General features: G+C 47.8%; 2 protein-coding genes across 4 annotated transcripts in view; both read right to left on the bottom strand.

Annotated features, from left to right (window-relative positions):
* Nucleotides 1–305: 305 nt before the first annotated feature.
* LOC135824516 (uncharacterized protein C7orf50 homolog) lies at nt 306–4,637 on the bottom strand. Its single transcript, XM_065337253.1, has 3 exons — nt 4,044–4,637; nt 2,802–3,105; nt 306–1,969 (listed from the first exon to the last, which is right to left on the bottom strand). Exons 1-3 carry the CDS (start codon nt 4,539–4,541, stop codon nt 1,899–1,901), a joined length of 873 nt encoding a protein of 290 aa, XP_065193325.1. The 5' UTR covers nt 4,542–4,637; the 3' UTR covers nt 306–1,898.
* Nucleotides 4,638–11,728: 7,091 nt separating this feature from the next.
* LOC135824496 (uncharacterized) overlaps nt 11,729–25,228 on the bottom strand; it is an 88,204-nt gene continuing 74,704 nt past the window's right edge. For all 3 annotated transcript variants that reach the window (XM_065337230.1, XM_065337231.1, XM_065337232.1), the window contains 6 exons: nt 23,068–23,330; nt 20,396–20,498; nt 18,259–18,424; nt 17,177–17,299; nt 15,128–15,271; nt 11,729–13,536 (listed from right to left, as the gene is read on the bottom strand). In XM_065337230.1, coding sequence (XP_065193302.1) covers nt 13,078–13,536; nt 15,128–15,271; nt 17,177–17,299; nt 18,259–18,424; nt 20,396–20,498; nt 23,068–23,330 — 1,258 coding nt within the window. In that variant the 3' untranslated portion in view covers nt 11,729–13,077. The remainder of the gene's footprint in view (nt 13,537–15,127; nt 15,272–17,176; nt 17,300–18,258; nt 18,425–20,395; nt 20,499–23,067; nt 23,331–25,228) is intronic.

Raw genomic sequence — 25,228 nt, 5'->3', positions numbered from 1 at the left:
TGTCCCTTCAAAATGTATGTGATTTGGAGTAATACGGACATTTCAAAGTTAAGTTACGGGCAGTGTCCGGTCCTGGACCGCCCGCATAAGGGAGTTACACGTGTACGTTACTTTACTTCACAGTCATAAGTCCCTGGTGAACGCCAACTTGGCCAGTTTGCTTTGCAAATGCCAAAGCACCCACTATCACCCAGGGTCATGGCATAGTTTCGACCGGAGAGCCTACCATACTGTGCAAAGTGAATGCACGCACACTCCATAAACCCACACTTTATTTTTAGCTGGCACATATTTTGTAAACAAAACACTCCAGACAAAAATAAATGAAAATATTCAAATCTTCAGCTCGAGCACACGCGGCGGTCAAGAAATCCTCACAACAGCAAAAACACGTCACGAGCGCCAAAAACTAATTAGAAGCCATCACTGACCAGAACTGGGCACAGAGCTCAAGAGCAAGATAAAAACATGGCGACTGCATGCAGTGAGCACTGCCTGCCTGCATAATTATGCGGGCTGTAGCAGAGCGCTGATAAGCTGCTGAGAATGAGCTTGCACGACAAAAAAAAGAGAGAAAGAAAATAAAAAGTAAATACGGTGTGCGCGGACACAAGCGCAATGATCTCTATACTCTCTCCCTCCTTCTCACTCTGCGTGAACATCACCCAACTCAAGCCAAGGTGGCTAGCAGAATACAGCAGACGAGAACCGCAGAAACACCAAACACACCCTCAGACACGGCATGGAACGCAACAGCTGTCAAGACAATGACGACTACACAGTGCACCTGCCAGCACAAACGAATATGCAGGAGCGACGCCGGCAGGAATCACCGCCAGAGAGAAGCCCCCGACCGCACGCCAGCAGCAGCAGCAGACGCTATGGCGCCAGAGTGTTGGCGAGTGACAAGCTGCACATGTCGCAAGCCCAATGCGGCTGCACACAACTAACTTTACACTTAAAGCCATGCCAAGCAAACCAAACATCATTGGAGCCCCAGCAGCAGCTAGAGCGCAAATGATAATTAAAAAAAGCAGGAGGAGATAAATTTGTTCCCCAGTAACTGTGCAATAAACATCACCGCACACACAAATATTCAGCAAGCTTCATTCATGCGTGTACGTGAGTTCCTAGCATTGACTGCATGCCAGCAGATATCCAGTGCATACTTGCGGTATCAATGGCGATACCGTGCAGTGAGCGTCAGCTGTTTATGTGCGCGTCAAGGCATGCTCCAGTCTGTCACTACCCATCCCATCACATGAGCGCGCTGTGCACGCAACAATAGCGCTGCCGACACTTACTCGGTCGATGCTTGCACGTGTATCACCAGAAGTACTCACTGCACACCCGCACTAGGGACAGCTGTTGCCCTGCATATTGTCAGCCTGTGACTTGCCACCAAAAATCCAGCCAGGCCAACGCACGACGACCGATGACAGGGCGTTGCAGAGGTGTGACGATCCAGCAAGGCGAGCGACACTTCGAGGAACGTCAATGCCGTGGTGTCCGAGGTGAGGGACACTTCGAGGAACGCCAATGTCGCGGCGTCCAGTTGACATCCTGGGCGGTGGCCCACAAAACAGCATAGCTCGCCGTTACTCAGTTGATGATGTCTGTACTGGTGCTGGGTGTAACGGGGTCCACGCTGATACTTGCTCTCAATCAGTACTACAGGCTTTAGATAAAGGCATCATTCCCTGGTGGGAGAGCCGACTAGGGGGCGCTGTTGGGCAATGGGGGTACTAGTACATAATGCCAGTGTACATCGACCACCATCAGTAATCCCTCGCCACCATCAGTAATCCCTCGCCACCATCAGTAATCCCTCACCACCATCAGTAATCCCTCACCACCACCACCAGCAGCACAGTGTTACTGAGGGACCGCCGGAGAACTCAGGAAAGTTCTCTCAGGATCTGCTTGGCACGCTTCTCACGGATGTGCCGCCGCTTCACGCGCTCCGCAGCTAAATCGAGACAACATAAATGCACGCACGCGCATGCACATACACACACACGCGCGCACGCAAACACACACACACACGCGTGCACACCAACACACACAAACACAGACAAACACAATTAACACCTCGCCACACAGGTCATCACAAAAGGCAACGGAAGGGAATCATGCCACACACTGAAGTATGATTTGTAGCATGAAGGAAACATTGAATGGCTTGCCAGGTTCGAGATTCAACATCCACTATTTATTCTAGCAGTAGACCACACAATACAGGGAACTGTCAGACTGTTTTGAACAGGCCTAGTTCTGAACAAACAGCCGTACGGAAGAACGTGAAGCCAAACGCTATTTTCGCACTGGACAGCTTACCGCATTTCCTCAAAAATAAGTCGCACTCGATCATACTTGAGTAAGTCACACACCCATTTTCAGATTAGCCCTATAGTATTTCAATTCATTCACATGACTAGGAAGCCATACTCGATTGTAAGTCGCACCACCTTCTTTGTTGCCCTTGGAGTTTAGCACAAAAACGGTGCAACCTATATCCGGGGAAAAAATACGGTACACGTCACGGAGCTGATGGATGAGTAACGGAGACGTGTGTGGCAGTTTGAAATTTCGCAAGACTTCGTTGGCTTTGACGCCACTAAAGTTTGATGCACATAATACATCCAATTCAGGGCGGACCGAGACTTTTGGTGTCGACTGGATTTCACTTCAAAGGCAGACACGAAGTGATTTGTGACTCAACGCTCCGCAACTACAAGAACACGTTTTCTCGTGAGCAGAGCGTAGCACTTTCGACATCCAACTACAAAACCGTCACTCACCTTTTCTCTCGCGCTCTGCTTCGCGTTCCGCACGTCTCTGCTCCTCACTGACTTTCTCGCCTTCCTCCGCTCCGTCATCTTCCTTATTCTCTTTCTCTTCATCCTCACCGTCACCGTCAGCATCCGGATCCACAGCGGCCGCCTGAGACATATCGCCTTTAGTCTCGTCGTCGTCAACCGCCTCGTCACTTTCGTCCTCTTCTCCTTCGATGATTTTCCTAGACTGCTCCAGGGTGACATGTCGAGACGCGCCCTTAAGTCCCGACAGATAGTCAACCAGGATCTTGAAGTTCGACTTGCTCACCTATGATCAAAACACACACACACACACACACACGCACACACACACACGCACGCACAGGAAAGAAGGGAGTTTTAATACGAATGCACGCCAAGCTCCATTTTTTCCCGTTTTGGCAGGAATCGGAGGTTTCACCCTTCGACGAGAAGGCAGCATTAGCATTGCCTGTGCCTATAATGAAGCAAAATAAAAGAATACAACAACAAACCACAAACCACTTCGTTTCCTATTCCACTTCAACCACCACACCACCAAAAGTGCTCGCCGCTCGACCGCAACACGCTGCCACAGCACACCATCATCAAAGCAAGACTGAACGCTGGGCTGTGAGCATTGGGCTGTGAGCATTGGGCTGTGAACTGTCGCAGGGCGCAACTCTGACTCGTGCGCTCGGACTTCATTGACGAGCACTGTACTTGTACAGGACCAGTGGACGGAGTTTTTGATTTGTCCGACCACACCCTAGCCGTTCATACAGTTTGTGTATGATATGGAGGGTACACACATGACCTCCTCAGCAGTAAACACATGTCGCTGGCCAAACAGTAGGTCCGGCCATGGCCTGGCCAACCAGACCGGTTCCGCCGGGCCTGCTGTAACCACTGGACAGCAGCCTAAAATCAATGCATTCAACATCTGGGATTGCCAGCCAGGCCCGCCGGAACCGGTCCGGTTGGTCAGGTTATCACTGGACCAGTTTTTTTGGCCACAACACGTACTTACAGCTGTGTAGGGCATGTTGACCCGCCATGATATCATACACAACGTATGAAAGGCTAAGCCACTGCCGGACCAATCAACAACTGCGTCCGGCGGCCCTGCTAACAACTGAAAGTGGCCGAGAGCCTGAATTTCAACACTTGGACACCCAAGCGCTTTCTTTGCCTCCGAACAGCTGGGCTGCCTTTGGAGTGACTGCACCCTAAGACTAAGACTCTTACCTTATTCTTGTCATACATGTGTTGCAGGAGCCAAACTTGTCGCACTTTACGGAACGACCAATTCTTCTTGTCTTCCTGCCACTGCCGAAGATACTCCACCGCCATCTGGGCAGCGCTGCCCTGATTCTTCTTTCTGCCGCTGCCGGCAGCATCTGCTGCTTGTTTGAGTTGTACGTACTCATGGTGATCAGTCTTCTCCCGTTTCCACAATCGATCAGGGTCGTTCACAGGTCCCTTTTTCTCTCTGCCAGGACTCTTGGACTCCGGCGCCTTTGTGGAATCGCCTTGCGCAGGGGAGGTCACCGTGCCAGCCGCCTCGTCATCAGGCTGGTCTGTCTGCTCGCTTTCGTTCCCGCGGCCTGCATCCTCAGCAGCGTTATCGTTTTCCTTTCGGGCAGATTTCTTGGATTTCTTCACTTTCTTTTTTCTCGCTGCTTCCTCGCTGGGTTCGCTGTTCTCCTCTGCTTCATCGTCGTGGACTTCACGCTTTCGTTTCATTGCACACAGCTTGCTTCAGAGAAGGCTGCCCACGAAAACAAACTGTGAGGATTGGAAGGAGGCTATGCAGGTTACTCAACTCGAAATCACAAAATTAATAATATTGAAAATGCTCCAAATATTAAAAAAAATAAATGCAAAACTGAATCTGATAACATTTTGCTCAGTAAAAATCAGGGAGTAGTAAAATACAGGGAGGTGACACGAGCATGTACGGCCAGTTTGACGATTGCCTCAGCACCGTTTTCACCCGGCGGGTGAGATTGGGGTACTATGGGTACCGAAGTGTGTAGACACAGCGCGGATCAGGATTCTCTTGATCAGGGAGTAGTAAAATACCTACCGCCAAAGGGACTCATACTGCAGCCCTAGGCTTAGAAACTCAGCGCTGAGAATTTCCAACAATTGTCTGCCTTCACAAAGTTTGGTAGTCGACCAAACTACCACTATGTCAGGATAGAAGTCCAGCAAGAGTGGTATCACTTTGGGAGATATCCCTGCGTGCCGTAGATTTTTCCTGTATCGATACAAGCTGTTTACGACGACGTAGCCCGCATTTCAATCCTTGACAAACTTTCATTCCGAAAAGTGAACTCCCGAATCTCTAGCATACCATAATATGAAATGCTCATCATCACAAAGAAGGTAGAGAAGTACTGGTTGATCACAACTGAGGAGAAATTAGTGCCGATCATGTGGTGTCCTAGAGATTTTTTCGACTTCGAAATCGGTGCACTCGCTTTTCATCTCCAATCGTACACGTATTGTTCTCAAGGAAATCACCTTCGTTCTATTGCTCCATGCCGTCGATCGGGACGAATTTCGGAAGGGTGGTACCTTTCCATATGACGATGACACAGATGTATCACAAGAGCAAAACAAATGCTGTTCCATGAGATGGATAGACCTTTTCACGGAATTAGTTCTTCAATAAATACTCAAGATTGATTCAGCAGATCATCTTTTTTGCGAAAGAAAAAAAAACAAGCGCGAGGCACCCATCAAAAATCACGATTAGTGAGTGGCGTGTCACCTCCCTGTATGTATTTTACTACTCCCTGGTAAAAATACAAAAAACACAGGGAAATTATTTTTCACGCGCAAGGCGTCGACCCGGTGCCCATGGAAACGGGCATTCGACGTCACACAATTAATATGATTATTAGAAAATACTGTGACGTCATGCATTGTCACATTTACAGGAAACACACGTACACCCTCGCTAGCTCTGCGAATCGATACGCTGAGTGACCACTTGACAGAGTACGACTCGCTTCAGCCTCGGGACGGCCATGCTGGGGGGGGGGCGGGGGCCGGGGGTCTATCCACACATCAAAAAGAATGCAATGCCACGGTCAAATTAATCATGGCCGCACTGGAGTGTACAAGAGTACATAACCCCCCCCCCCCCCCCCAGAGTGTGCAACGCCTGATCCAGCTCTGCATAGCAGGGTCTTGGTCGAGCGGAATCGGATCAATACCGTACACATCTGAGGGGAACCCGGGGAGTCGCGGGTACTCTCGGATCAAAAACAATGGTGCCCTGCCTCGAGACCGGCCTTGCGCTTGTGTGGAGTGTACGCATGACATCAGAAGATCCGATTCCGCTCGACCAAGAGTCAAGAGTCTCAAGACCCTATGCAGAGCTGGATCGGCGTTGCCCACTCCGGGGGGGTTATGTACTCTTGATTATGTAGCGAAGGACTAAAGGGACCCTCACTTAATTTTTTGCCGACTACCCGCCAAAAAACACATTTCGACACGCGTGTGTGCTGGACGTCTGCGCGTGCACGACAAGACGTGTGAGCTGGCTGACAAGTGAGAGCCAGGGAGTCGTCAAGTACCGGCGTTTGACGACTCCCGGCCTGGTGAGAGCATGCATGCATGCATGCATGTCCAGCTAGCTGGCGGGAAAGGGAACCTATTTTGTAGATCGATGGGTTGAATGTGAAATTGTGGATCTACACGAGGTTTGTTTTGATGTTCTGATACTTGTTGTAATGGCTAGTGATCTTGCAAACTGTTAACTGTTACTGTGACTTTTCCAAGTCCTACTGATATACCTTGTCAAATCAGATGCCCTGTAGTAGTCTTGGTGGAAGCAGACTGGAATGCGTTGAATTCGTAGCTTCTGAAATTGAAATTTATTTTTTCTTGAGTGACACTGACAAGCGATGGCATTGGCGACAGGAGAACTTTGCTTCCTTCCAGGAGAGCTGCATCGCAGTCGGATCCTGTCCATGCACATGCGATCATGCTGTGTTGTAGACAGTGGAGAGCTGATTTTCACCCGAGAAAATAGTTTTGAACATTCATGAAGAGGATATTGTTGCTGTAGCTAGCTGACAGACATAGCCTGTGGCAGTGGTGTATGGAATCAGCGTGCAAGGTCTGTAGCAACTTGATCATGGCAGAGAACGAGCTGTGTAGCAACTTGATCATGGCTCTGGACAACGACGGTTTTCTCCTGGCTCTTAGACCCCGATTCACCATGCGACGCGGTGTGCCACAAGAGATGCAATCGGACAACGGTACCAATTTCCGTGTGGCTGATCAAGAGGTAAAAGCAGCTGTCAAGTTTCTCGACAACTTCAGACTAGCAGCAGAAAGGTCATACCGCGACATTACCTGGTACTTCAAGCCACCAAGTGCACCACACTTTGGTGGTGTGTTCTAGGTAATGGCCAAGGCAATGAAACTAGTGCTGCATGAAGACCTTCAGCTGCTATTGCCACAACACTTTCTCATTGGCCATGCTAGGGCAACTGTTGCTGCTGAAGCCAACACATCTACAATGACTCAAGCTCACCCAAGAAAGCGCTGGGAGTTTGTGCAACGTATTGTAGATCAGGTATGGAAACGTTAGCTGAAAGAGATTGTTCCGAAGCTAAGCATCCAAGTGATGTGGTTGCTTCAACAGCATCACCCTAAGGAGATATCGTGCTTGTGATGGATAAGCACACCGCAACTGCACACTAGCCACTTGGACGTGTGCTTATGACCTATCCAGGTAAGGATGGTGCTGTTCGGATAGTAGAAGTTTAAGTAGCTGGGAAGGTATACAAGCATGCAGTTCATCATCTTGAGCCACTGGAAGTTAAAGGCGCAAGTACTGAGCGAACTGTGATTGTTTTCATATTCATAGTAAAGAAAAAAAGACCAAAGAACTACAAGTTATGCTATACTGTCCACTAACACCACCAGTTACTTGACAATCAGCTCATGCAATAGCAATAATTATAACATTGCACCAAACTGACCGACAGTACTGACGTTCTACAACAAACTGGCTATCAGCTCTAGCACGTCTTGTAGGTCCTTGGTCCTTTTCTTCCATCCGAGTTTTCATATTCAATTTTTCATATTCAATTGCCATTGTTTTTGTCATGTTTTTCTTCTTGTTGTCTTCGTCTTTTACTCACTCATGTGATATTTATCACTTTTCTTTCACGAGGGAGATATGTTAGATTTAATCTCATATTTCTGTGTAATTTACATGTACTACTGTGTTCAATGGTGGTGAACCACGATGCATTGATCATCATGAATGCATGTGACATGCGTCACAGATCTGGTTTCTATTGCTGGCATCTATTACGCCTGACTGCTTTCCGCCTTGGATTTGCATTCACAACTAAATGTACAATTATTTCTGCATGGCTACATGCATGTACGATGCAATGCTGTTAAAATTTATGTTGTTGCCTGTTCATACTGTCCTGGAGCTGGAAGGACGCTAGTCTTACTTACTTCTTCTACTTTTAGTTGTTGCTATCTTGCCTAAATGGGCAGTTAATGTTTGCAGCAGTTGTGCTTCGGTTCATAGTTGTATCAAGGAAAGTTAGTTAGAACATAATGGTTCTCTGTGCTTGTAAGACCACAGTGTAGCAAATGTAACACCTTGCATGCTGGAACTAGCTGGCCGCACACATGCACTCTTAGCCACAACAACAAATAGCACCCGAATATATACCCTCCAGTTGCATGAGAATAGTGTTGTACATCAGTAGTAGGACAATATTCTATCACAACGAAACCCAAAAAAGCATGATGGGAATAAGTGATCAATGTTGAGAGAGTGTGTGTGTGCTAGTGTTCATGAGAAAGCAACAAAAGAAGAGAAACTGAAAGAGAGAAAGAGCTTGTGTGTGTTAGAGAGAGAGAGAGAAACTGACAGACAAAGAGAGACAGAGATAAACAAAGAGAGATACAGTGTACGTCAACAGAGAGTGAGAGACACACACACACAGAAAGAGAGATAGAGAGACAGGCAGAAAAAGAGAGTAAGTACAAGTATGTGATAAAGCGAGCCAATACTTCGTGCCGAGCTTTATCAATACGCGATCAATAAGAAAAAGAGAAAGAGCGACACAGAAATCAAAAGACGCAGAGAGATACAGTGTATGTCAACATGCGTGTTGAGATGTTCAACAACAAAGTGCAGTGGATCCATGCTTTGTGAGTGTGTGTGTCACTGTGTGTGTGTGTGTGTGAGAGAGAGAGAGAGAGAGAGAGAGAGAGAGAGAGAGAGAGAGAGAGAGAGAGAGAGAGAGAGAGAGAGAGAGAGAGAGAGAGAGAGAGAGAGAGAGAGTGTACGTCAACATGCGTGTTGAGATGTTCAACGACAAAGTGCAGTGGATCCATGCTTTGTGAGTGAGTGAGTGAGTGTGTGTGTGTGTGTGTGTGTGGGTGTGTGTGTGTGTGAGAGAGAGAGAGAGAGAGAGAGAGAGAGAGAGAGAGAGAGAGAGAGAGAGAGAGAGAGACGCACACACCCACACACATACATACACAGAAAGAGAAAGACAGACAGAAAAAGAGAGTGGGTAGCATCAAGAAGTAGAGACTATACCAGCAACTTCGACTAATATACTTCAAGTTCTAGTTGGATGTGTATTGAAGACAATGGTAAGGGGGGGGGGGGGGGGGGGGTGTTATTGGAGTTGTTCATGATCAACAGTGTATCTGCTAGGCACATGTTGCATCCATTGGTCCTGTTTGAGTGACAGTAGGCGTGCAACCGGACAATGTTGGTGAAAGGCTGCATTACCAAAGAATTTGGAGAGAGAGAGAGAGAGAGAGAGATGCACAAGCCCTATCAAATGCCACGTGCAGTTCCAAGCTGAATGGCATGCTCCATGCCTCGCTTCAACACACCGCGCGGTATTTTTCACGTAGCTCATCATGCTTCAAGGTAGCCTGCATCACTGGGGAGAAGCCCCTCACTCTGTACAAGCCTTCACGAGTGATGTGTGCTCCTCATCGAGGAGTGACACCTTTTTCCAGTTATATCTACGTCAGGCGTATTGATGTGCAGATAAGTCATGCATTGAGGCAGCCTGTATCACGGGAGAGAAGCAAATCACCTGGCAAGAGCAGTAGCGAGTGCTGTTCCTCATCGTGGAGTACCGTTAAAACAAAAAAAGCATGCGCCAATGGAAGTTGCTTCAGCTCCTTCTCTGCCATGATCAAGTTGCTACACAGGTCCTCATCGTGGAGTCATATCTTTTCCAGTGTACGTCAACAGGCATGTTGATGTGTTCCGCAACAAAGTGCAGTGGATCCATGCTTTGCGGCGGCCTGAATCACTGGAGAGAAGCCAATCACCTTGCGAGAGCAGTAGTGAGTGCGTGTGTAGTTCCTCGCCGTAGAGTAACGTAGAACATGCACAAGTGTAAGCTGCATGGCACCCTTCACATCTCGCTTCAGCTCGTTCTCTGCCATGATCAAGTTGCTACAGACCTTGCAAGCTGATTTCATACACCACTGCCACAGGCTATGTCTGTCAGCTAGCTACAGCAACAATATCCTCTTCATGAATGTTCAAAACTATTTTCTCGGGTCAAAATCAGCTCTCCACTGTCTACAACACAGCATGATCGCATGTGCATGGACAGGATCCGACTGCGATGCAGCTCTCCTGGAAGGAAGCAAAGTTCTCCTGTCGCCAATGCCATCGCTTGTCAGTGCCACTCCAGAAAAAATAAATTTCAATTTCAGAAGCTACGAATTCAACGCATTCCAGTCTGCCTCCACCAAGACTACTACAGGGCATCTGATTTGACAAGGTATATCAGTAGGACTTGGAAAAGTCACAGTAACGTTTGCAAGATCACTAGCCTTTACAACAAGTATCAGAACATCAAAACAAACCTCATGTAGATCCACAATTTCACATTCAACCCATCGATCTACATTCAATTTTAGGTTCCCTTTCCCGCCAGCTAGCTGGACATGCATGCATGCTCTCACCAGGCCGGGAGTCGTCAAATGCCGGTACTTGACGACTCCCTGGCTCTCACTTGTCAGCCAGCTCACACGTCTTGTCGTGCACGTACGCGGCTGACGTCCAGCTGCAGCACACACGCGTGTCGAAATGTGTTTTTTGGCGGGTAGTCGGCAAAAAATTAAGTGAGGGTCCCTTTAGTCCTTCGCGATTATGTACATGACATCGTGTAACCATGGTGATGATGATGGACGTGTACAGTACTTTGATGTACTCGTACAGTCCTGCTCACTGAAAATCCAGTCGCGTCAATCTTAGTTTGCACCTTGCCCCTTTCAAGCGCAGCCCAGTGTTCGCAGGTCTAGGGCTGCGCAACGCCCGGCGTGCACTTGAGTGACGCGACTGGATTTCATTGAGCAGTTCTGTACGTATGATGACCTTTCTTTTGGCACTCTTTTCGTTTCCGACCGGTTGTAGTCCACTCAATGTAAGGTAACGGGCAGCGGCCTGTCGGATAACCGGCATGCCGGATGACTGAACGCCGAATACACACGGCTCAGTGTGCCGTACTTCCCGCAGCACTTTACAAAATTACAACACACTAAAATCTGAAAAATCGCCCCTGCGGCTTTGAAGCTTGAAGAAGGTTCTGCGGACTGTTCTCGGGCCAGGCCGATAGCACAGCTGATTGCATGGTGTCAGTGTATGCCGCGGTTTGTGTACGTTGACTACTGTAAGCCCAGAAACCTTTGTAGTCCCGGGAATCCCTTGCGGTTTCGCGATGGGTCGGTGAAATCGCGAAAGTAAGCCGGCGCGAGATGTAGAATTGTAGTAAAGAAACCGAGGAAATTGACTCCAATTGCGAACATCTCCAGGTACAAATTTATCTGTGCTCGCAAATCGCGAACTAAAACGGGCGCAAACGTTTCTGGGCTTACAGCATAAAATGCAACAGAAAGCCACGACAAGGATTGCGAAAGCGGAATGGGTTGCCTCCATGATAATAATTATGACAAAAATCATGCCGAATACCACAGGGTGCCGCCAGGGTTCGAGGGAAAGTCATTGACAGTGACCCTATCAGTACTAGCTGGTAGGTTACAACTTGCAAACACGGTGATCACTGACAAACTACGTGTAAAAGTACCATCAATTCAATGAAGCTGCTGGATTGTATAAAGTGCAAGAAGTACATATATCATCATCACTCGTGTCAAAGGCATAATAACGTTTTGCAGCGGCATTAGCGACAGGTGACAGTTACTAGGTGTGGTTATTAAAACTTCAAATGTCATAATTATGCCAGCAAGGCAATTCTCAAAGTTAAACACAACCGATTATTAGGTGAAACCGTCCTCCACGGCGTCATGTCCGGGGTCGGAACAACAACAATGCCTAGTTTATACCGGCACTCAAGTCGGCTTGGTGATGACACCGCACTGAAGTAATCATACAACGGCACCACGCTGGTACTGTGATCATTATCTGACGAGGCTTATCTCAGGGCCTCATGCAGACGAGTAGAGCATCGGTATCGGAAGAGAAATCATTGCGGCATGTGATAGTTGTATCATTTGCCGGCACATGCAGCACGCTGATTTGATCAAGGTGAAGAACTGAGAAAGTGCGTGAGGTCACGTGGTTACAACGAACATATGAAGAGAAAGACAGAGATAGGTGATTGGATAGATAGAGAGCCTCGGAGAGAGAGAGTTTGAAAGAAGAAGAAAGTGTACGTATGCATGTGATGATAATGAAGAAGGAGCTGGAGAATAAATCGAATGTACGCCACATGTGACATGCAGCCGCAACATGGCACATATCGCACACGTCACGGTTCATGTGGTACCCGCATAGATGCACTGACCGGAGCTTAGTGCCCAGATAGATTGCTACAGGTCATAGTACTCAGTAGCAGGGATGGCCGCTCTCTCTCTGAGCATTTTCCTATGTGATGTCATCTCTGCAGGATACCTGCTGTTCTGCTAACTAGCTACACAGTGGCTCACACTTAGCATGGCTGGCTACTCAAAGTTCTCGCAAGGCTACACAGTGGCTCACACGTAGCATGGCTGGCTACTCAAAGTTCTCGTAAGGCTCTCAAGTGCAGACGCTGGCATCAATCTTTCCCAAGGTGGTTCAGTCCCCAATGCATACACCCACCGTGCATTGCCACCTACGGAAAGTGTGAGTGATGCATGCGCGTACGCTGGGATCAGCAATGCGCTGTTCAACACCCCACACAGCCATGCCCAAGTGGCTGTGTGGGGGAGGGGTTGGTGGTACAACTCAGGTCATGGCGCAATGGGTTTATTACGTCGGGATGTTGGTTGAGGAGCGGTGTGGGGACACTAGCTTCTCCGTCGAAGAGAAACGGCTAACGTCACCGCTGCTACTGTCGCGGTCGCCCCCGGGAACTTGCAGTGTTGAGGGTGGTGACCTCGTACCACGAACCACAACACCCGGTGCTGAGCCTCGCCGCGGTTCCTTGTTACCACGGAGACCTGGCTTGGAGACGTCGCTAGGTCTCGCGCCGCTGTTCATGTAGTTGAGCTTGTGGTCGTCGGTTTCGTTGTCCGCCACCGTAGTCGAGTCGGGACTTTTGGCGTTGCCCCGTTCGTCCATGCCGATCCACATGACCTTGCTGGGTTTCTCGGACGTAGGGGAGCTGGCGTTGATGACGCTGCTTCTGTCTGCCCCCGACTTGTCTCCATCGGACTTTGAGCTGCCGCTAGCACCACCGTTGCTACTGGAAGTACTGGTGGCGCGGCCCTGTGTAGGAAACATACACACACACACGTACACGCACACACACACACATGCACTCACACGTGCACACACACACACACACACACACACACACGCACACGTGCACACACACGTACACACACGTGCACACACACACACACACACACAAACATACACACACGCACACACACACACACACACGTGCACACACACGGACGCACACACACACACACACACACACGAATTATTATGTGCACATGAACACTACGCACATGCACTAATACTGTATGTTCCGGGGTATAAGCCGTGTCACTTTACTCAACACCAGTGATTCATCCAAACAAAGTCGGTGGTAGGACTTGTGCTACGATGATCAAAATACTAGTAGTAAATGGGTTAGATGTCTGTATGTCGGGACAAAAATCTGGGTGCGGTTTGTACTCCGGAGAATACGGTAGGCGTGCACAAACGCGTACAAATGCACAATGCACGTTACTATCACCAAACACCATCAATTACACGAGCTCACTAGAGCCATAGGTCATCTTAATAATAGGGATGGACTATACTGCAGGTCGACAAATTTTCGGCGCATTCAAATTTCGGCTTTCCAGGGCTAAAACCCATTTCGGCCGCATCAAATTTTCGGCCTGTACTGCTGCCGCATGTATACACCCTCACACTGAACCTCGCAAAACAAATTTTCGGCCGCAACAAATTTTCGGCCAAACATTTTATTTATTTTATTTTATTCCAAGCAATACATGGCTGGGGTAGCCAATGACCACTTTGCGTGGTAACCAGGCCGAAAGTAGCCGAAAATAAATATGCGCCGGATATTTGTTGATTTACAGTAGGTGCCGATACACGCCTGGATGTTGTGTTGTTAACGTGATGTTTCAACCATAGCTCATGAAAGTGGGTTAGCCATGATAATATTAGGCACAATGTTTGACGAAAATCTCTTCAAAATGAAAAATACACTTCCTCCTTTGACTATTTCGGGTTGCAGGCGTCACCGGTGACGGAAACACTTTTTTGCAGTCGGGTTGCGCAACATCTGGACACGCACTAGGTTGAACACTGCGTAGAGCGGTGGACCCAAACTCACGTATGGCCAATTTATTTACGACATTCACTAGCAGCAGACCCCTGAGTCTCAAAGTGTTTTTCGGAATGGATTGTGAGCAGCTGCGTGCAGCATCTAAGATTTGCATCTCAACCAAAGTCGTCTCCTTGAGAGAAGACAGCTTTGCTGATTGGTTGCACAGATACAAAATATAAGTACAACACAGGCAGGACAAGGGCGACAACTGCAATTTGACACCAATGACGCCGACAACAACAAAAACAAAAAAAAGATCATCGTTGTTCTTGTCGTCGTATCAAGAACAACGATAATCTCTTAACGGAGTGAGAATAAAGATTTGATACGGCAAGGACAAAGGTAGCATTGATGACAGCAGCAGCAGCAGCAGCAGCAGCAGCAGCAGAAGCATGAGCAGCAACAGCATGAGCAGCATGAGCAGCAGCAACAGCAACAGCAGCAGCAGCAACAGCATGAGCAGCAGCAACAGCAACAGCAGCAGCAGAAGCAGCAACAGCATGAGCGTACCTTGGAGGTTGCCGGTGTGAGGAAAGAGCCAGCAGTGGAGAGTCGACTTCTAAGGCCGGTGTAGACAGGATGTCGACTCCATGCCTGTCGGATCTCCTTTCTCAACAGAACGTGGATGATGAACATGACCACTCCGAACAACGCCTGACAGACAAGAGAGACAATAGAGACAAGAGAGACAAGAGACACAGGTTTCATACACTGCCTATGAACTTTTTTATTTTTTTAATACGAAAGTACACTATATTCAAGGGATCAGTCGGGGAAGTGAACTGCCTGAAAAGAGAAAAAAACGCCAGACCCACCAGGACTCGAACCTGGGACCCTGCTTGTCATGAGCAATGCTCTAACCACTGAGCTATGAGACCAGGCTGAACCTAGAAGGCGCTGACAAGTTTTTCACTCCAAAGGCAGCTCACAACACGTGCCACACATACTGATGGCACTTGGGTCTTTTTCCCTCCCCCAGGGGACCAACCACGGTCAGTTTCTGGAAACTACCAGAGGTGAAAGAAAGTGATTAAATTTGGAAAGGATTGGGAGAACTTCAAATTCAAGGGATCAGTCGGGGAAGTGAACTGCCTGAAAAGAGAAAAAAACCGCCAGACCCACCAGGACTCGAACCTGGGACCCTGCTTGTCATGAGCAATGCTCTAACCACTGAGCTATGGGACCAGGCTGAACCTAGAAGGCGCTGACAAGTTTTTCACTCCAAAGGCAGCTCACAACACGTGCCACACATACTGATGGCACTTGGGTCTTTTTCCCTCCCCCAGGGGTCCCTTGGGGGAGGGAAAAAGACCCAAGTGCCATCAGTATGTGTGGCACGTGTTGTGAGCTGCCTTTGGAGTGAAAAACTTGTCAGCGCCTTCTAGGTTCAGCCTGGTCCCATAGCTCAGTGGTTAGAGCATTGCTCATGACAAGCAGGGTCCCAGGTTCGAGTCCTGGTGGGTCTGGCGTTTTTTCTCTTTTCAGGCAGTTCACTTCCCCGACTGATCCCTTGAATTTGAAGTTCTCCCAATCCTTTCCAAATGTACACTATATTCCCGATATTTAAAACTAAACTTTGTCTAACATACAGTATTGTTGGGCGCTGAAGAACGAACGGGCTAGATTATCAACAAGCATAGAAAGTAAAAGACATGAAAAATACACAATAGATGCGAGACTACTCTATTATCCGACCACTAATAACACTTCGTTTGGACTAACAATTTGTGTACACATTTTACAAAAGAGACCCCCCCTCCTTGCAAACATCTATTCAACCATCACAAAATTTAATAGTAAATATCCTTTCGTCAGAACTCACAGTACAGACTTGGCGAAGATGGAGACAGACATTAGCATTGGGGGAAGCAACAACTTGATGGGAGGCGGAGAGACGGTGGTCAATAACATCACGGCCAGGACTCAGTGCGTGAGATCGACACGCGCAGACCCGGGTTTCTCTCGAAATCAGTCTCAGGGATCATGGATCAGGGATCAGGGATCAGGGATCAGAGATCAGGGATCTGGGATCAGGGATCAGGGATCAGAGATCAGGGATCAGGGATCAGGGATCAGAGATCAGGGAACAGAGATCAGGGATCAGGGATCAGGGATCAGAGATCAGGGATCAGGGATCAGAGATCAGGGATCAGGGATCAGAGATCAGGGATCAGGGATCAGAGATCAGGGATCAGAGATCAGAGATCAGGGATCAGAGATCAGAGACCAGGGATCAGGGATCAGGGATCATGGGTCAGAGATCAGGGATCAGGGATCAGAGATCAGAGATGAGGGATCAGGGATCAGAGATCTAGCTTGTACAGTAAATCAGTTGCTACGACAACGAGGTTGGACTGTCTGGATGCATGCGTATGAATGAAAGCCAAATATGGCCGGATGAGGGACTAAATCAGAAAAGATATTCGTGTCTGTTATTGCGCCCACTTCCCGTTTAATTAATGTGACAACTTAAATACACACAAACAACAACAGCAACGACAATGACAGCAGCAGCAGCAGCAGCAGCAACAACAAACACAACAAAACCGGCATTCTTACCATGACGATGGAGAAGATATAGACACTGACAATGTTTGTATGGCCATCGGCGTCGACAAGCAGACCGATAGTCAGCAACCAGTTGAGACCGACTAGAGTGGCAATGCTGATTGACGTCAGCAACTGTACATGTGACAACACAAGAATAGGAGTACGGCTTGGGGGCGATGTGAGAACAGTCTTGAACTTACATTCTACCAGGTGAATATTATATGTAGTGGTATGGGGGGGGGGGGGGGGGGGGAGAGGGAAAGACAAGGGCGCTGGCCATGGCCAGACAAACTGTTTGGCTACCAAGGTGTGCTTACTGCCGAGCAGGTCATGTGACCTACTAGATCACACACCAAGTATGAAATCCTATGGTATGGCCGGACAAATCAAAAACTGCTTTTGCCGGTCCTGAAAGAGATGGTGCTGAGAGGAGATGGATAGATAGAGAAGTAGAGAGAGAGAGAGGGAGAGAGAGAGAGAGAGAGAGATAGAGAGAGAGAGAGGGAGAGAGAGAGAGAGAGAGAGAGAGAGAGAGAGGGAGAGAGATAAAGAGTAGGGGAAAATGAGAGATAGGGAGCGGAAGACGGAACGAGTGAGAGGGATAAGGAGCGCGGATGTCCTGTGCATCAACACCGAGTTTTGACCCAATCCCGGGAGAAGTTAGTGTAGGTTCCTGCACCTGTAACAAAGAGCCGTATGCCCGTTATGACACTCTCTAACTGAAGTTCATCTTTGACTGAGAGTCTGGTCATATGACTGTATAGACAACACCACAGATATGTCTGCAGCTCTTGTAAAGTAGAGGGAAACATCAAGACAACACGTGTATTTGTACTTTTACAAAGACCACTTAAATGCCAAACATGAGTAGCAGCTAGTCAAGTACACATGTTCCGTTTGGCGTAGTAATATTTCCACTCTTGATTGTAGCTATGAATGTGACTCTACTTCATGACATGTATGCATACGTCATTCGTACACACTCACAGGCACACACGCAGTGGTTGTGAGGTTTAGGGAGCTCCGCCGACCGGGGGTCTCGACTTCATGGCCCGGCACCCGGACGCACCAAGAGTCCAAACTCCTCTTACCTGTCTCCGCCAGTGCTTGATTCCTTTGCCGTCGCTGGTTTGCGTCTTGCGGATCACGTACACCAGCCGCACAAACACGGCAACGTTGAAGGCCAGGAAGAGGCACATTGGCAGGATGAACGGGTAGTAGTAGTGGTTACGGTTAGGCAATGTTGTTAGGAAACACCTTAGCAAAGGAACAAAATATATCACATGACCATACAGGGCAGCCATGTTGGTTCCAACTCCACTCGCTCAATCCCTGCATGTATGGGTCACATGACGTTGGCCATGTTGGTTCCACTGACCCACATGCTACGCATCCGTCGTGACGCGCATAAAGCTCATGTGCCTATATCCAGGCATAACCGCACCCTCACACATAGTCGCATGGGCTAATACCCGTGGTTGGCTATAAAAACCGTGCAATCGCTATGCAAAGTGGTCATTGGCTACCCCAGCCATGTATTCCTTGGAATAAAATAAATAAATAAGTGAACCTAATCCTGCGACACACAGACCCCACCATGATACCAAATTTACAGGATTAAATGGGCAATTTCCACATTCCATACTGGTAACTCAATTGCAAGCGCATGTGCCTAAGTTATATTCTGTGAGACCAATTGACCTTCAAAAAAATTCAATTGCAAAATCTCGCTTACAAGCGCATGGGCTTAACCCTTTGGGGCCCACAATTATTTCAAGAAATGCACTGCATACGCGAGCCCAGTTACTTATCTGGTCGTAACTTTGGTGTCCTTTGGCCGATTTTGGTGATCTAGGGCTTTCTGGAAAGCTCTTGGCCAGAGGAACACAGCGATAGCCAGCAATCCATCACTCGATCCACAGAACCAGCGCCGCAGCGCGATACGGCGCTCCAAAGCCAGCATTGCGAGCGCCCAACTCAAATTCTCTGCCATTTCAACAAATTGCATCGGAGATCGCTCAATTTTTTTTACTGGAGAGCTGAGAAACATTCCTTTGCGATGACGTGAACTATCTGTAGCTGCGTGGGCCGCGAGTCAGGGAAAACCCCTAAAAACGAGTTCAAAATGCACTCGCTCGAGTTGACTCTGCTGAGCGAATTTAGTTCGAGTCTCGTATCTCCGCTCCCCGACCTCGGATTGCCTTCGGGTTTTGTCGAGCCGTTAGCTGAGACAATTCTAATGTCGATAGCCCTTTCGATTGCCCGATTTGGTCAAGGGACAGCCGAGTTACGCCAGGTTGCGCTTTGAAAAGTATGCATTGTACACTGGTACGGATATATCCGTACTATGGGCCTCAAAGGGTTAAACGTGCGTCACTACGGTACACTATGTAGAGAAGCGCAGTGACATGCTGCATGACAAGGATGTGAAACCACTGTATCCTGGCAGGTACTCTCAGTCCAGTCACCAACGGTGGATGTACAGTCAACTGTGCGTATAACGACACTTGGCAGGGGCATCAGAAAAGTGTCCTTATTCGCGAAGTGACCTTATACCCGAAGTCTCAATATATATATATATATTACAGTTAGATGGGACTTTGCTCTGGGCATTGAAGTTCTGTCGTTATTCGCAAATTGTCATTATATCCGCAGTCGTTATTAGCGCAGTTGACTGTATCACCCTGCTATGAACGGCAGAAACCTAAACATGCATGGATTCATACAAACACGGGATCCGAGTGGATCCCAAAGTCAGCGTTGTCATGACTGCAGGCTGGCTGTGACGAAGTACCGCTGTTTGGCACAGTACTGTAAATGTACCAAATTTCGGCATTTCACGATTAAAATTTAATTGTAAGATGGTAACATGTGAGCCCAAGTTGCGCGATCGAGTCCACCAACTAAACCAGATTTTGAAGTCAGACGTGCACAGTCGTCGGTGGACTCGATCGCATAACTTGTGCCCGCATTTTTTCATGTTACAATTCTTTTTCCTTGGCTCACCATCTGAGTTCTTAAAATTTAATTTTTCGACACTTCGCCAGCGATTCATTTTCAGCACGGGGTTAATACCTGTACATCACCAAAAGCCGATTTGAAACATTTCACCAGCGTTTCAATTTCGGCGTTTTCGGTCAGCCGAATATAGCCGAAATTGGATAGCTGCCGAAAAATTCAATATTAAATTTACTGCATGAGCCCCCCCCCCCCTTTCTATTAACTTACCGGTAGTCCGATGGAAGGTTTCCGCTGTCATCTGCGTTCACGTAGTTATCGAGTTTAAATTCACCGACAGCAAGATTGATGAACACTATAAGCGCTGGCAGACCTATGCAAACACAAGCAACACACAAGGAAGGGCAAGACGAAAGCAACTGACTTTCTGAGCTGTGGTGATGGACAAGATGCCAGCAGGTTTGTGAGGTGTGCGATCAACACAGTACGTCGTATGGGAGCCATTGCATCTTCAGAACACGCACGCACACACACATACACACATACACACACACACACACACACACACACACACACACACACACACACACACACACACACACACACACACACACACACACTTGTACTTGTTGCTCACTGCCAAAACTGGTCACGTGGGTCTCCCCGGGAGAGGGGAGAGAGACTCAAAAGGAATCTTGGAAAGATGACTCAACTGGCTATTGAACCGCCCAACGGCCGACACCCCCTGAAATCCCAAAACTCTGGGTGGACTTGAAAATGATCCCACTTATGGGCTCACCACACCTCACTCAGTAAGTGGGTGAGGACAAGGTGCAGAAAAAGGATTGACGGCATCAGGGTATCCGTCCTGGGATCCAACTGCAGTTACCCCTGCCCCCAGTGAAGGTAATACTTGCTACTAGTGTGGGTGGCTAAATCAGAGTGGACCTGATCTAAGCATCACTACAGTCCATTTCAAAACTATAGACGCGTACCTAAGCAAAAACCGTTATGCCAGCATCTATACCTAGGCACTTCACCCCATTTTTTGAAATCGCGTTTTTTCCAGGTTTATCATCGGTAATCGATGGTGGTGGGTATCACAAGGTCACACAGAAAATTTCATTGAAATCCACAGTGATACCACTCAGATATGAAGGGTTGAAGATAGGCAGTTGCATAAGGCGAAATCAATACAATTTGTGGCACCAACAGCATCTCCGAAGTATCATCAGTGGATATAGTCACAAAACATCAGAGTGTTTTTTTCAAGCACACATCACTCACTTACACCAACAACCCTGTATGGATCGAAACAATACAGATCAAAGTTCAGAATAGGCAAGAATACGACAATTGTGACCGCAATCACTATAGCAACTCCATAGCAACCCATAGCAACGCCATAGTAACTCATAGTAACAGCTTCAGTTTGCTGTGAAATGAACTGATAACGACATACTGGCAGGCTCCTGCGGGTACTAAAGCGTAAGAGCTATAAAGACATTCTTCTGGCACAAAAACAACAGAGAACTTCCTCGTTGTACGCCGTACACCGCAACGTGGAGGGAAAGTGCGCGCGCGCGCGAATTACTGCACAGGACATTCATGCCCACAGTCATGCCATCTCAAGTGATTCCAAGTTGGCAAGAAGTTCCTCAGGACCTCTGTTGGTAGCTTCTTTCCCTGGTGTGATATCTGCCTCCCTCTCCTTCAACTGCTCCATGCAGCAGTCATGAATTGCCTGGTGAGCTTTGAAATTTTGGTGAAGCGTGCCTGGCTGCGTATATCAAAGCATCCCCTCATCAGAGGGTTTCTCCAGCAGCCACTGTGCCTTTTGATTGTTCGTAAACATCAGTAGGCCTTTCAGCGCAACCGTGTCAAAACTTGGCTTTCAGTACGCTTTGAGAATTCGCCCAGGTAGGACGACGCATCGTCGTTCTCCTCCGCCTAAAGCGCATACTTCTCAGTGCCTACGTACATAATGTCTCCTTGCGCAGCGATGCGCAAGCCCTGGCAAACAAGAACTCTACTGTTTCCGAATGGAAAGACGACGCTGAAGACGATAAGCAGCGTTTCAAACGCGAGCAAACAACAGTTCTTTGTGAAAAAACTCTTTGCTGGTAGTGTACGTGATCTACAACTCGCAAAAATGTACGCACTATGACGTATGCGGGATCTACTGAAAGCTGAACGTCAGAGCAACACGATGCGCCCAACTATCAGCCCGTACAACGAAGCATAGCGCGTACCTGTACAGTTTTGCGCATGCACTTGACTGGTGCCACGCAAGTACGCACTCTCACCTTAGCAAATTTTGACAGGTCCTGTCACGTGACTGAAGTGCCTACTATACCACATAAAATCTGTGATCACTTTGTGCATAAATTTTTCCAAATTGGGCGTCTGTTATCCAATTCTTTTGAAACTATAATGAGAGTAATTGTGGAGCGATCCTGAGCAATATTCAGAAAACTATTCTCAAAAAGTTCCAGCCAAATTTGAAATATTTCAAAAACCCTACGCGTCTATAGTTTTGAAATGCACTGTAGCACCATTGATTACACAAGAGTTAATCTAGCCAGAAGCAGTCCATGGTTAACAGGTATGTATACTTCAAATAGAAAGTATATGAATCCACACACACACACGCACGCACGCACGCACACACACACACACACGTGCATGTATGCACATGTACACACACACACAGACACATGTACCCACACACACATACACACACACGTACACACACGTACACACACACACACACACACACACACACAGCTAGACACACACACACACACACAGCTAGACACACACACACACATGTACGGACGCACCCCCCCCCCCCAACCACACACACACACACACACACACACACACACACATACACACACACACATCGCATAACTCTTAATCACCACCACCACGGCACTCACCCCAGCCAGCGATGCAGCACTTTGCAAAGTAGAAGCGGACCTCCTTGGCGAAGACAGTGATCAACGTACGATAGAGATGAAACGCTTCTACACTGGACCAGGCCAGTGCGGCCATGACAAAGAAGTGAAGCAATACCGACGCGGCGATGCACGAATCACGCGTGTCGTTTGCCAGTGGCAAGAGCATGAGTATGGTTGCCATGATGACGTAGCAGAGGAACAGCTGAATGAGAAGGCGCAGGCGAATCTCCCGTCGTAACTTCCTGCACACCACAAGCAAACAACGACACAGCGTATGTGAGAAAGCAACAAGACAACATCACAACACCAAATATTTACTGCGTATATGCAGAGTGTTTCTGATGTTTGAAGGAAAGATGCAGATGGGAAAAGTCTGACTGTCACCACCAGGACTTCAACCAGGGACCTTTGCTTGTAGCCAGCGATGCTCTAACCACTGAGCTGTGGTGTAGCTGTCATTCCACAAGAGACCGTTCAACATTTCCCTCAGACTTTGTTCCTTAGGCCGCACCGAAAAAGTCCTTTGTTTCGGGTAACCCGACTGACCGATGTTTTCAGCGTCGACCGATTTCTTTTTGTTGTGTATGCATTCATGCATACAGGTATGTGCATCATACATATGTACTATGTACCTGCTCGCAGTTTGCAATGTGCCAGGCCCAAGGCTCTTCCTTCCTGGCTCTGACTAGACAAATCGGTCCTTTGTTTCGAGTTAACTCGATCGAGTCGGATTCGTTGCAGGGTGGTTGTAGTTGCCAAGTGTAACGTTTTTGACACTGATATGTTTTAGTTCAGAAACTTTAGCAGCCACGATTCTGCCTGCAATTTCCGTCACATAGTTGACGGCGGCCGGACCGTCGTCAACAGCTGCACGAGTCACGGAGGATTGTTAGAAACTCTTCGTCCAGAAGGCGTCACTTGCTTCAAAGCAATGTTTGCTTCGGAAACCCGGGTCAAGCTGCAACGGTGCTGACAAGAGTGACAATGTTGGACCTCATTTGGAGTTCGGACGCCCATTCGTTTTCTTCCCGTTGGAGCAACAGGAAGCTGTAGTTCCTGGCCCGCGACGATCGCCCAACGATGTGTTGATGCGCAACGTCTCGGAGCTCTGCTCTGTTCTGTGTCTGAGCAGGACTAGTTTGACTGGCCCTGGCGGTCTGATTGAGCCGTTGTCTTGTTGAGTGAGAAGGCTATGTACACAACATGGTATTCCTGCTTTTATAATAATAATAATAATAATAATAATAATATCGACCACACATTTTGTATCTGAGCTGTGTACTATGTATACAATAAATGAGGAGGCCGAGGGTTTATGACCAATAAAAACTATTACCGTACTGGCAATATATGTTGCCGCGTAACGCGCGACCAGGCTAGTGCGACAAATTTTCGTTGCGTTCATAACGCGCTTCCGGCGGGGTGCGGCGATCTTTTCATTGCAAAAAAGGCTGAAAACTGTGAAAGCACGTGTACCGCGTGGTGAAAAGTTCAAAACTGGACGCAGCAGGAAGTCCTGCAATAGCAAAAAAAGGACTGCGGCAATATAGAAACCTGTGTAACGGCTCCTGTGCGACTTTGCATGTAACGCCCTGCGTGCGGTAAACATGTGCCAATGTAACGCTTCATGGCCTCACTGCGACCATATAATGCCAGTACGGTATAAAAACCGAGGTCCCCCGAGGTTTTTATAATTAGTTTTTATTGGTCATAAACCCAAGGCCGGAGCATTTATTGTATTTAGAACCAACCAGTAAAAACTCCTACTCAATCTCCAACAACAAAATTAGTGGACAGCTGTTATTTGTGTTGCTATGACAACTCGTGTGCTGGACGAGTATTTGTTGTCATTTGTTCAATTTCTTTTACTCTTCATAGGCTATCAGATCATTTTCCTTATTCGGTCTACCGGTATTTATAACCAGTATCTATGATGAGAGTGTGGTCTGTCTCCATGGTTACCGGTGCTCATTTCATAACTATAGCCACTTCTCCATGTTAGACCTAGCACTAACAACCCTGACACCAAAGCATCTCTCAAGACGAAACGAAACAGAATCCTTCACGCTATAAGAACAAAATGCCGAGACAATGCAGAGAAAATTATGCAAGAGAGTGCAGCGGAAGTCGAGAGGTTGAA

This window comes from Sycon ciliatum, chromosome 9 (assembly GCF_964019385.1).
Source record: "Sycon ciliatum chromosome 9, ocSycCili1.1, whole genome shotgun sequence".
NCBI classification, from domain to species: domain Eukaryota; kingdom Metazoa; phylum Porifera; class Calcarea; order Leucosolenida; family Sycettidae; genus Sycon; species Sycon ciliatum.
This window is presented reverse-complemented; position numbering and strand designations above follow the sequence as displayed.